General features: G+C 42.0%; 1 protein-coding gene across 1 annotated transcript in view; it reads left to right on the top strand.

Moving 5' to 3' along the window:
* The window catches only part of LOC109890027 (zinc transporter 6-like), a 74,796-nt gene that overhangs the window by 27,482 nt on the left and 33,304 nt on the right, over window positions 1-14,010 (top strand). The window contains exons 5-7 of the mRNA XM_020481986.2: window positions 1,960-2,002; window positions 2,573-2,638; window positions 9,491-9,571. Of these exons, the coding sequence (XP_020337575.1) occupies window positions 1,960-2,002; window positions 2,573-2,638; window positions 9,491-9,571 (190 nt within the window). The remainder of the gene's footprint in view (window positions 1-1,959; window positions 2,003-2,572; window positions 2,639-9,490; window positions 9,572-14,010) is intronic.

Below are 14,010 nucleotides of genomic sequence, written 5' to 3'. Positions count from 1 at the left end.
GATGACAAATATCATCCTGTTTTGTTTTGGTAAACATTGTCAATATTCTAATCGTTGAGAGTGAATAGCCAATGCTCTGCTCCAGGGCTTATCTGACTTTATCATTAATTTACCAATGGTCTACCACCAGTCTAGCCTATGTCCTCCCTGATGTTATAGTACATTCACATGATTAACACCTAAAGATGAGACACCTGTACCACCACAGTGGATTTATAGGATTGGGTCACGGTTGAAAGGCCATATGGGATAATGACTGTATAAAATACATTATTTAAATACTGAACTATATTGTATGATCAAAAAAAATGAAATTTTATGATGATACAATTTCTCAGCAAAAAATCCCCATAACATCAAAGAGCCACCACCATATTTTACAGTGGGTATGGGGTTCTTTTCTGCTCATGCATTCTCATTTTGGCAACAAACCCTCCACAGGTATGCCTGGCCAAAGAGCTCTAAATGAGAATACATAAGCAGAAAAGAACCCCATACCTACTGTAAAATAAGGTGGTGGACCTTTGATGTTATGGGGCTATTCTGCTTGTGCTAGTCCTGGGGAATTTTTGTCAACAACCTGGTTGCATCTGCCAGGAGGCTGAAATTTGGCTGCAAGTAGACCTTCCAGCAAGACCATAACCCTAAGCACACCTCAAAATCCACAAAGAAATGGTTATTTTGCCACAAAATCAACATTTTGCAATGGCAATCTCAGTCTCTGGACTCCCTTTGAAATCCTTTGGTTTAATATGAGGGCAGTCCATAAGTGCAGACGAAGGATATGGAAAGATTCTGTATGTAGGAATGGTCTAAGATCCTTCTCAATGGGTTCTCCAGTTAGCATAACACATTTTAGAACGAGGCTTAGTGTCGTTAACCTCACAAGGTGAGGTATTGAAAACAGGGGTGTCAATAATTTTGACCTCTACTTTTTTGAGAAATTATAATTACTAGTTAACTATCTTTCTCTGAGAAATTGTATTAGTATATTAGCTCAGTATTAGCTCAGTATTTGAATTATTTATTTGAGTCATTTTTGTCATCTTTATCAAGGGTATCAATCATTTCTGACTCCACTGTATATTCCTGTGTGCTCTGGCGGTGATGCAGAGTGCTGAGCCGTAACCATGGTGGCGTGGTAGGTACAGCACAAACCAAGCTCAATCAGTCCGATAGATCCCCTGGGCCAATGGCTAATGGTCGGCGTGTATCCTGAATTACATCACCTCAGTTTGGCCAACATGGTAGAGCAGTGTGAAAACAAAATGTTCCTCTCCATGCAAAGCTTTGCTAATCTCCTCCATCATATCCAGCTTACATAAAGCTGGGTTTGCAGTCCGGCGGATATCACTCTGCCTCCACCTTTGTTGCCTCCTGGTCCTCTAGCCTACTGCTGCTCTGCTCTACACTGCCCCCTAGAGCTAGGGAGTTTGACTGTGAGAATGGCACGGCACTACTCCCTGTGTTTTAAAGTCTAGATACATTGGGAAGCAGTAGGAGGCCTGATACTGGGTCAGGCTTGCTCATTGAATCTATTAACAATGACAGGCTGTGTCTGTGTATATGCGTGGGAGTTGGCATCTTAGCTCAGACACGACAGCTACACTGTCATCTCTACTGGAGAGGAATGGCACAGTTTTGGGGGAGGGAATCCTTGGCAACCAAAGGATATTTATATTTTTGTCTGTGAAATGGCTGGTACACTAAGGCTGTATTGCAGCTGATTTATCATCATAGAACATTTGTCTTGTTGATTGACAGTAGGGCAGGCTCTATTCAATTACGGTTCATCTCATCAATATAGTCTATATGAATTAAACTGGTGTATTGCCGCTATCCCCTTCATACATGTTACAATTACTTTTACAGAGCAAAAAAGTGTTTTCTTAATTTCTATTAGAATCAATTCAAGTAATATATAGCACTCACTGATCATGTTTTTCTCTGTCATTTCAGCCTTAACAGCATACACATACCTCACCATCTTCGATCTCTTCAGGTGAGTAAATGGGCATCCTGGGGAGCATCATGTTTTATCAGCACTGTCGAAAGGAAGTTTTATACTAAGCTAAATATTGTACCTAATACTTGTGTTGAGCTCTTTTTACTAGAGTGCAATTGTTTGTGTTGAGGTGTTGTTAGTCATGATGATTTACAGTTCCCGTCAAAAGTTTGTACAGCTACTCATTCAAGGGTTTTTGTAAATTTGTACTATTTTCTACATTGTAGAATGAAGACATCAAAACTATGAAATAACACATTGAATCAACCAAAAAAAAAGTTTTATACAAATCAAAATATATTTGAGATTCTTCAAAGTAGCCACCCTTTGCCTTGACGAAAGCTTTGCAAAGTCATTCTCTAACCACCAAGAATCTAAAATCTAAAATATATTTTGATTAAACACTTTTTTGGTTACTATATGATTCCATATGTGTTATTTCATAGTTTTGATGTCTTTGCTATTATTCTACAATGTAGAAAATAGTAAAAATAAAGAAAAACCCTTGAATGAGTAGGTGTGTCCAAACTTTTGACTGGTAATGTATGTGTACCTGTTGGCCTACAGTCTGATCACCTGTCTGCTGAGTTCCTGGGTGGCCATGAAGAAGCCTAGTCAGCTCTTCTCGTTTGGGTACGTCCATTAGCATACTGATTCTACAGTAGCCTGTTTTCTAAAATTATGACCTCCACTGTTATTATTTATTTAAAAATGGAGTCATTTGATGATCATGTTTCCATTGACTTGTATTGATTTATTAATGTCTCCTGGATTTTTTTGGTGTATGCTTTAATGTACTGTATGTGATACAACACTTCCATTCCCACACTTTAGGTTGTTTAAAGAGGCGCTAAACTTACAAATTCCCTCCTGGGTATTTCCGGTACTCATCAAGAAAAATTTGAATTGTGTGGTTCAATGTGGGTGTTATCTTCGCTATATCATATCCTGGCAGTAATATTTGTCACCCTTTAGTCACCGTACCGAAATTCTTAGCAACCGGGAGAGGCAGCAGGACATCGTGAACATGATTGGTCAGGGAATACTGCATTTCCTGCTTTCTAGATGTAGTTGTCTTTGATAAATTTGGTGTTTGTGATTCTAACGTTAGTTCATGAATGAAAACCCAAGCCGTTTTTAAAAAGCAACTTGTTTTTTCACCATAACATTTTGTTGTGTATGGATTGTTGTTTAAACAAGTTTGAGGTGCTGCATACTAATGTTTAGTTTGGATGTCTATAAATTGAATGCGCGGGTTGATTCTGGTGAGTGATTGGATAGTGTGCTCTGCAGCATACCGGGCATCTGTGATCTGGATGATTTGATTACTGCCAGCCAGGATTAGACTGTGCCAGGCTTTGGTCCTGTGTGGGCAGGATTGAAATCAGAACCCAACCATGATGTAAGTGACATCTTCAGTTACACTTCTCACAAAACCCAGTTTTGGAATATACTGACTTTATGACCAAAACTATCCTACTTACACTTTTTGTTCAATTTTGGCACTGGAATAAATGTTTGACACACCCCTGCGGAAAAAAAATTGAATTAACATAATAAAACAATTTCCATCTATATCTGCCTGTTTTAGCTAGAGATCTGTTTTTTTGGCATGTGCTGCGTCTCTATCTACCTCGTCCTCCTTCCGCGTCTGCGGTAGAAGTTTGTCAGACCAGGAGACATCCTGAAAATCGGTCTTCTCACGAGGAACAACATCTCCACCCCGCTGATCCTCAACTGGGGCCCCACAAGAGTGCGTTTTGAGCCCTCTCCTGTACTCCCTATACACCCACGACTACGTGGCCATGCACGCCTCCAACTCAATCATCAAGTTTGCGGACGACACTACAGTGGTAGGCTTGATTACCAACAATGACGAGACGGCCTACAGGGAGGAGGTGAGGGCCCTCGGAGTATGGTGTCAGGAAAATAACCTCACACTCAACGTCATCAAAACAAAGGAGATGATTGTGGACTTCAGGAAACAGCAGAGGGAGCACCCCCCTATCCACATCGATGGGACAGTAGTGGAGAGGGTAGTAAGTTTTAAGTTCCTCGGCGTACACATCACGGACAAACTGAATTGGTCCACCCACACAGACAGCGTCATGAAGAAGGTGCAGCAGCACCTCTTCAACCTCAGGAGGCTGAAGAAATTTGGCTTGTCACCAAAAGCACTCACAAACTTCTACAGATGCACAATTGAGAGCATCCTGTCGGGCTGTATCACCGCCTGGTACGGCAACTGCTCCGCCCACAACCGTAAGGCATTCCAGGGGGTAGTGAGGTCTGCACAATGCATCACCGGGGGCAAACTACCTGCCCTCCAGGACACCTATACCACCCGATGTCACAGGAAGGCCATAAAGATAATCAAGGACAACAACCACCCGAGCCACTCCCTGTTCACCCCGCTATCATCCAGAAGGCGAGGTCAATACAGGTGCATCAAAGCAGGGACCGAGAGACTGAAAAACAGCTTCTATCTCAAGGCCATCAGACTGTTAAACAGCCACACCTAACATTGAGTGGCTGCTGCCAACATACTGACTCAACTCTAGCCACTTTAATAATGGAAATTGATGGAAAAATATATCACTAGCCACTTTAAACAATGCTACTTAATATAATGTTTACATACCCTACATTACTCATCTCATATGTATATACTGTACTCGATACCATCTACTGCATCTTGCCTATGCCGGTTTGTACCATCACTCATTGATATATCTTTATGTACATATTATTTATCCCTTTACACTTGTGTGTTATAAGGTAGTAGTTTTGGAATTTTTAGGTTAGATTACTCGTTGGTTACTACTGCATTGTCGGAACTAGAAGCACAAGCATTTCTCTACACTCGCATTAACATCGGCTAACCATGTGTATGTGACAAATAAAATTGGACTTAATTTGAAATGTCTGTCGCGACCAAACAGTTTGGGCTAATATGATAACCCCCTTTTCGAAGTTGAAACTCTCACGAACATGTATTTTTGCTCTAGGACGCCCACAAGCCTCGCAGAACTTGTCTGAAGGTAGCCCAGCTTTAAAAATGAATGGTTGTAAAGTGCCTTCAGAAAGTATTCACACCCCTCTACTTTTTCCAGATTTTGTTGTTACTACCTGAATTGAAAATAGATTAAATGTAGATTGTGTGTTACTGATCTACACACACTGCCCCATAATGTCAAAGTGGAGATATGTTTTAGACATCTTTAAAAATTAATAAAAGATTAAAAGCTGAAATGTCTTGAGTCAATAAGTATTCAGCCCCTATGTTATGGCAAGCCTAAATGAGTTCAGGTGTAAAAATGTGCTTAACAAGTCTAAGTTGCATGGACTCAGTCTGTGTGCAGTAATAGTGTTTAACATGATTTTGAAGAACTAACTACCCCATGGGGAATTTCAAGCACAGATTCAATCACAAAGACCAGTGAGGCTTTCCAATGCTTTGGAAAGGTCATCTATTGGTAGATAATTTTTTTTAAGTAAGACCTTATTCATGACACTTTAGATGGTGTATTAATCCACCCAGTGACGACAAAGATACAGGCATCCTTCCTAACTCAGTTGAAGAAACCCGTTGAGGGATTTGGCCAATGGTGATTTTAAACCAGTTACACAGTTAAATGGCCGTGATACAGTGCATTTGGAAAGTATTCAGACCACTTGACATTTTCCACATTTTGTTACGTTACAGCGTTATTTTAAAATAGATTCAGTTGTTTTTCTCCCTTACCAATCTACTCACAATCCCCCATAATGACAAAGCAAAAACAGTTTTTTCCAAATGTATAAAATAATAAATTCAAGTATAAAATTTACATAAGTATTCAGACCCTTTACTCAGTACTTTGTTGGAGCACCTTTGGCAGTGCTTACGGCCTCGATTCTTCTTAGGTAGGATGCTACAAGCTTGGCACACCTGCATTTGGGAAGTTTCTCCCATTCTTCTCTGCAGGTCCTCTCAAGCTCTGTCAGGTTGGATGGGGAGCGTCGCTGCACAGCTATTTTCAGGTCTCTCCAGAGATGTTTAATCGGGTTCTAGTCCGGGCTCTGGCTGGGCCACAAGGACATTCAGAGACTTGTCCCGAAGCCACTCCTGCATTGTCTTGGCTGTGTGCTTAAGGTCGTTGTCCTGTTGGAAGGTGAACCTTTGCCCTAGTCCGAGGTCCTCAGTGCTCTGGAGCAGGTTTTCATCAAGGATCTCTCTACTTTGCTCCATTCATCTTTCCCTCGATCTTGACTCGTTTCCCACTCCCTGCCTCTGATAAACATCCCCACAGCATGATGCTGCCACCAGCATGCTTCACCGTAGGGATGGTGCCAGGTTTCCTCCAGACGTGACGCTTGGCATTCAGGCCAAAGAGTTAAATCTTGGTTTCATCAGACCAGTGAATCTTGTTTCTCATGGCCTGAGAGTCCTTTAGGTGCCTTTTGGCAAACACCAAGTGGGCTGTCGTGCCTTTTACTGAGAAGTGGCTTCCGTCTGGCCACTCTACCATAAAGACCTGATTGGTGGAGTGCTGCAGAGATGGTTGTCCTTCTGGAAGATTCTCCCATCTCCACAGAGGAACTCTGGAGCTCTGTCAGAGTGACCATTGGGTTCTTGGTCACCTACCTGACCAAGGCCCTTCTCCCCCGATTGCTCAGTTTGGCCGGGCGGAGAGTGTTGGTGGTTCCAAACTTCTTCCATTTAAGAATGATGGAAGCCGAGGCCTCCCGGGTGGCGCAGAGACTCTGGGTTCACTCCCAGGCTCTGTCGTAACCGGCCGCGACCGGGAGGTCCGTGGGGCGGCGCACAATTGGCCTAGCGTCGTCCGGGTTAGGGAGGGCTTGGCCGGTCGGGATGTCCTTGTCTCATCGCGCACCAGTGACTCCTGTGGCGGGCCGGGCGCAGTGCACGCTAACCAAGGTTGCCAGGTGCACGGTGTTTCCTCCGACACATTGGTGCGTCTGGCTTCCGGGTTGGATGCGCGCTGTGTTAAGAAGCAGTGCGGCTTGGTTGGGTTGTGTATCGGAGGACGCATGGCTTTCAACCTTCATCTCTCCCGAGCCCGTACGGGAGTTGTAGCGATGAGACAAGATAGTAGCTACTAAACAATTGGATACCACGAAATTGGGGAGAAAAAGGGGGTAAAATAAATATATTTTAAAAGAACGATGGAAGCCACTGTGTTCTTGGGGACCTTCAATACTGCAGACGTTTTTTGGTACCCTTCCCCAGATCTGTGCCTCGACACAATCCTGTCTCGGAACTCTATGGAAAATTCCTTCCACCTCATGGCTTGGTTTTTGCTCTGACATGCATTGTCAACTGTGGGACCTTATATAGACAGGTGTGCCCCTTTCCAAATCTTGTCCAATCAATTGAATTTACCACAGGTGAACTCCAATCAAGTTGTAGAAACATCTCAAGGATGATTAATGGTAACAGGATGCACTTGAGCTCAATTCCTCATAGCAAAAGGTCTGAATAATGTAAATAAGGTTTTTCTATTTTATTTGTAATACATTTGAAACCGTTTCTAAAAAACTGTTTTCATTTTGTCATTATGGGGTATTGTATGTAGATTTATATATTTTTATTTATTTAATCTATTTTAGAATAAGGCTGTAACGTAACAACATTTGGCAAAGAGAAGCGTGTCTGAATACTTAACAAATGCATTGTAGGTGAAAACTGAGGATGAATCAACATTGTAATTTAGGTTAGTATTGTGGAGTAACTACAAAGTGAAAAGAAGGAAGCCTGTACAGAATAAAAATTCCAAAACATGCATCCTGATTTAAGTAAGGCACTAAAGTAATAGTGCAAAAAAAAAACGTTTTGTCCTAAATACAAAGCATTATGTTTGGGGCAAATCCAACACAACACCACTCTCTTAATATTTTTAATCATGGTGATGGCTGCATCATGTTATGGGTATACTTGTCATCGACAAGGATAATAACCTAAAACACAAAGCAAATATACACTGGAGTTACTTACCAAGATGACATTGAATGTTCCTGAGTGGCCTAGTTACAGTTTTGACTTCAATGGTGTTGAAAATCTGTGGCAATACTTGAAAATGGCTATCTAGCAATGATCAACAACCAACTTGACAGAGCTTGGAGAATTTAAGGTATAATGGGCAATTATTGTACAATCCAGGTTTTTAAAGATCTTCGTTTTCCCCAGGAAGACTCACAGCTGTAATCGCTGCCGAAGGTGATTCTAACATGTATTACCTCAGGGCTTTGAATACTTATCTAATAAAAATGAGGTTTTTTTCCTCCATTTAATAAAAAAAAGGAATGTTAGAAATGTTCTTCCACTTTGACATTAACTTTTTGTGTAGATTGTTGACAATGACAATTAAATCCATGTGTGTGTGTGTGTGTGTGTGTGTGTGTGTATATATATATATATATATATATATATATATGGAAGTAGTTTAGTGCCAAAAAACAGGGGTTAAATATGGGTACAAAATATATATAAATAAATAAATAAAAATGTAACTGTCTGTTTAGACTCTAGACTAGAGGTTAAGCTCCTGACCTGTGTTGATGGCCGTGTGTTTGTTTGCCCGTGACTGACTACAGTCACTGTATGGTGTAGCCTTTGTATGTTTGTGTGTGTTGTCCCTAATCATCTCATACACACAGCCTTTGACACACCATGCAAGCTGTTTTTATCGGGTAGAGCTCTGTTTGTTTGGCATAGGGCTCTGTGGGTTTGCTTTTTTTCCTTTGACCTTAGGGTGTTGAGCAGTGGTGGTTGCATAGAAAGCTGCTTTTCAGCTTGATTTGGCCCTAATGTGCTCACTGGGCCAGTACAATGGGTCAGCCACTGGACAGATTATCTCATTTCAACGGAGCAACTCTCCCTAACCCTTCTGTCTATCCAGCTTTCCCAGTACAGCATGTTACTAAACATTGACATGGGGACAAGGAAATAACCAAATGATGTACATTTACAGATGGAAACGTCTTACTTCTGGTCTTAACAGTGTACCTTTTATACACTACTCGCTTCTACAATGTATGGAACCATATCAGTGCGGCACTATTGATGAGCAATTTTAAGTCATTATGGAAGTGTTTTGTGTTCCACTTTCTATGTTCTGGATACAGTAGGATTTTCATTAATGCTTACAGAACGGACACAGAGAATTGTGCTATGCATCATATCACTCAGTCCCAAAACCCCTGCGTTGTATGTTGTTATATTCATGTACCTCTGTTATTGTTGTACAGAATGTTATTGTTGTACAGAATGTTTATTTTTATCTGTCTGTTGGAATTTTCATATCAGACGAGATCAGTGACTATAAAACATTTAAAAATTATATTTTCAAGCATCCTGGTAGTCTTTCAGTAGCTCAAATGAAAATGTATGGTACAAAGCACATGATCTCTGATGTCAGTCATGTGTATTTTCAGTTATATTCGTTTGCTTGATTGCTCACGTGTGTGTGTATTTTCCACCAGGTTTAAGCGACTGGAGGTCCTTGCTGTGTTTGCCTCCACGGTGCTGGTGCAGCTGGGCGCTCTGTTCATCCTGAAGGAGAGGTAGGTGGAACCAGGGTTTACCCCTGTTTTGGGACACGGGGTGGGGGACGGGGGCTACTGAATATTTCAGAGCTGTGAGAATGTCTGCTTGTGCCCACACCTAGGGCCAAGGCGATCAGAGCCAGGGTTTATCCAGAGGTCACTGCTCAGGCAGGCGAGGGTTTTAGGGGGGGGGGTGCTGATGACGGCGCAGTCACTACCTCTTTTCACTCGGCTGCCAACTAGTACATCAACCATGTGTGTCCTATGTAGGGCTAGTGCAGTGTGTTCGGGGGGGGGGGGGGGGGGGGTGTTGTTGTGTTGATGATTGTAGGACATTTCAGCACTGTGGGAATGTTTGTTCGTACCTATGTCCACACCTCAACCTGAAGGACCCATTAGAGAAGGCAGGGTTTATCTAGCGGTCACGTCTCTGCAGGGTAGAGGAGGGGGGAGGTGATGACGTTACACTGTCTCTTTCACATGGCTGCCAAACAACATGTCAAGCACGTGTATAACAAGGCTTCCGTCATTCAGAGAGAGAGAAACGGGCGGGGGGGACACTCAAATTAGTATGATATTACATTTGGTATGGTTACATAAGACAGAAGGTTACTTAATCCATAAGAGTCTAAGCCCTGTCTAACACGGTGGAGGGTTCTACTAAGCTATATGGAATTGTTTTTAAAAGGTCCTACCAAGGATCATTTAGCATTTTGAATTTTAATACTACCTGAAGAAAAATTGGGCCTTAATACAATTAGCCCATACAAACATATTGAATAACAGATTCACTACATGGAACAACAGTTTCTCCTCCCAAAAAATAAAAAGGAAGTTTGTTCTGAAGTGTCAAAGATATTAGAAAGATCAGGAATATCATATAACCTATTATTTTTGGCACTAAACAGTGTCCATATTTACAGTTGAAGTCGAAGTTTACATACACTTAGGTTGGAGTCATTAACTTGTTTTTCAACCACTCCACACATTTCTTGTTAACAAACTATAGTCGCTCGGTTAGGACATCTACTTTGTGCATGACACAAGTAATTTTTCCAACAATTTTGTTTACAGACAGATTATTTCACTTATAATTCACTGTATCACAATTCCAGTGGGTCAGAAGTTTACATACACACACTAAGTAAGCTTCTGATAGGCTAATTTACATCATTTGAGTCAATTGGAGGTGTACCTGTGGATGTATTTCAAGGCCTACCTTCAAACTCAGTGCCTCTTTGCTTGACATCATGGGAAAATCTAAAGAAATCTACCAAGACCTCAGAAAAGAAATTGTAGACCTTCACATGTCTGGTACATCATTGGGAGCAATTTCCAAACTCCTGAAGGTACCACGTTCATCTGTACAAACAATAGTACCCAAGTATTCACACCATGGGACCACGCAGCTGTCATACCGCTCAGGAAGGAGACACGTTCTGTCTCCTAGAGATGAACGTACTTTGGTGCTAAAAGTGTAAATCAATCTCAGAACAACACAAAGGACCTTGTGAAGATGCTGGAGGAAACAGGTACAAAAGTATCTATATTCACAGTAAATCAAGTCCTATATGGACATAACCTGAAAGGCCGCTCACCAAGGAAGAAGCCACTGCTCCAAAACCACCATAAAAAAGCCAGACTACGGTTTGCAACTGCACATGGGGACAAAGATCGTACTTTTTGGAGAAATGTCCTCTGGTCTGCTAAAACAAAAATAGAACTGTTTGGCCATAATGACCATAATTTTGTTTGGAGGAAAAAGGTGGAGGCTTGCAAGCTGAAGAACACCATCCCAACAGTGAAGCACGGGGGTGGCAGCATCATGTTGTGGGGGTGCTTTGCTGCAGAAGGGACTGGTGCACTTCACAAAATAGATGGCAACATGAGGAAGGAAAATTATGTGGATATATTGAAGCAACATCTCAAGACATCAGTCAGGAAAATTGGTCGCAATGGGTCTTCCAAATGGACAATGACCCCAAGCATACTTCCAAAGTTGTGGCAAAATGGCTTAAGGACAACAAAGTCGAGGTATTGGAGTGGCCATCACAAAGCCCTGACCTCAATCCTATAGAAAATGTGTGGGCAGAACTGAAAAAGTGTGTGCGAGCAAGGAGGCCTCCAAACCTGACTTAGTTACACCAGCTCTGTCTGGAGGAATTGGCCAAAATTCACCCAACTTATTGTGGGAAGCTTGTGGAAGGCTACCCAAAATGTTTGACCCAGTTAAACAACTTAAAGGCAATGCTACCAAATACTAATTGAGTGTATGTAAACTTCTGACCCGCTGGGATTGTGGTGATAGAAATAAATGCTGAAATAAATCATTCTCTCTACTCATTCTTTTGACATTTCACATTCTTAAAATAAAGTGGTGATCCTAACTGACCTAAGACAGGGAATTTTTACTAGGATTAAATGTGAGGAATTGTGAAAAACTGAGTTTAAATGTATTTGGCTGAGGTGTATGTAAATTTCCGATGTGGCCAAACGTTTTGAAATGACACATATTAATTTTCACAAAGTTTGCTGCTTCAGTGTCTTTAGATATTTTTGTCAGATGTTACTATGGAATACTGAAGTATAATTGCAAGCATTTCATAAGTGTCAAAGGCTTTTTTTGACAATTACATGAAGTTGGTGCAAAGAGTCAAGGTTTGCAGTGTTGACCCTTCTTTTTCAAGACCTTTGCAATCCGCCCTGGCATGCTGTCAATTCACTTCTGGGCCACATCCTGACTGATGGCAGCCCATTATTGCATAATCAATGCTTGGAGTCTTGTCAGAATTTGTGGGTTTTTGTTTGTCCACCTGCCTCTTGAGGATTGACCACAAGTTCTCAATGGGATTAAGGTCTGGGGAGTTTCCTGGCCATGGGCCCAAAATATTGATGTTTTGTTCCCCGAGCCTCTTAGTTATCACGTTTACCTTATGGCAAGGTGCTCCATCATGCTGAGAAAGGCATTGTTCGTCACCAAACTGTTCCTGGATGGTTGGGAGAAGTTGCTCTCTTGGAGGATGTGTTGGTACCATTCTTTATTCATGGCTGTGTTCTTAGGCAAAATTGTGAGTGAGCCCACTCCCTTGGCTGAGAAGCAACCCCACACATGAATGGTCTCAGGATGCTTTACTGTTGGCATGACACAGGACTGATGGTAGTGCTCACCTTGTCTTCCTCGGACAAGCTTTTATTCCGGATGCCCCAAACAATCGGAAAGGGGATTCATCAGAGAAAATGACTTTACCCCAGTCCTCAGCAGTCCAATCGATGTACCTTTGGCAGAGTATCTGTCTGTCCCTGATGTTTTTCCTGGAGAGAAGTGGCTGCCATTCCTGAGCATGCTCTGAGCATACTGGTGTTGCCCCAATCCCGCAGCTGAATCAACTTTAGGAGACGGTGCTGGCGCTTGCTGGACTTTCTTGGGCGCCCTGAAGCCTTCTTCACAACAATTGAACCGCTCTCCCTGAAGTTCTTGATGATCCGATAAATGGTTGATTTAGGTGCAATCTTGCTGGCAGCAATATCCTTGCCTGTGAAGCCCTTTTTGTGCAAAGTAATGATGACGGCATGTGTTTCCTTGCAGGTAACCATGGATGGCAGAGGAAGAACAATGATTCCAAGCACCACTCTCATTTTGAGGCTTCCAGTCTGTTATTCGAACTCATTCAGCATGACAGAGTGATCTCCAGCCTTGTCCTCGTCAACATTCACACCTGTGTTAACGAGAGAATCACTGACATGATGTCAGCTGGTCCTTTTGTGGCAGGGCTGAAATTGAGTGGAAATGTTTTTGGGGGATTCAGTTAATTTGCATGGCAAAGAGGGACTTAATTGCATTTCATCTGATTTCTCTTCATAACATTCTGGAGTATATGCAAATTGCCATCATACAAACTGAGGCAGCAGACTTTGAAAATTAATATTTGTGTCATTCTCAAACCTTTTGGCCACGACTGTATGTCCATAATTGTTTTCAACTGGTACTTGGGTACCTTCAGACGAGTCTTGTGAGGCCTGTGGGCGTCTTAGAGCAAAACAACCAACATATGAGAGTCATCTTTCCACAGAGGGGTCATAATAGTTTGTAGGCCAAATCGCCAAAGCGAGAGGCGGCAGGGTAGCCTAGTGGTAAGAGCGTTGGACTAGTAACCGAAAGGTTGCAAGATCGAGTCCCCGAGCTGACAAGGTAAAACTCTGTCGTTCTGCCCCTGAACAAGGCAGTTAACCCGTCATTGTAAATAAGAATTTGTTCTTAACTGACTTGCCTGGTTAAATAAAAAATAAAAAAATAAAAGTACAGACAATTTTGTGAAAACCTTTTTCGTTGTCTCATGGTCTGACAAACACCCCTCTAGCACTGTCATCTTTCACTGTAGATGAGAAAGTGTGACATCTGTGGATGCATCCAATGCAAAAAAGAAACTGATCTCTAGCTGAAACGGACAGATCTTTAT

Source organism: Oncorhynchus kisutch, linkage group LG4 (assembly GCF_002021735.2).
Source record: "Oncorhynchus kisutch isolate 150728-3 linkage group LG4, Okis_V2, whole genome shotgun sequence".
Taxonomy (NCBI): domain Eukaryota; kingdom Metazoa; phylum Chordata; class Actinopteri; order Salmoniformes; family Salmonidae; genus Oncorhynchus; species Oncorhynchus kisutch.
This window is presented reverse-complemented; position numbering and strand designations above follow the sequence as displayed.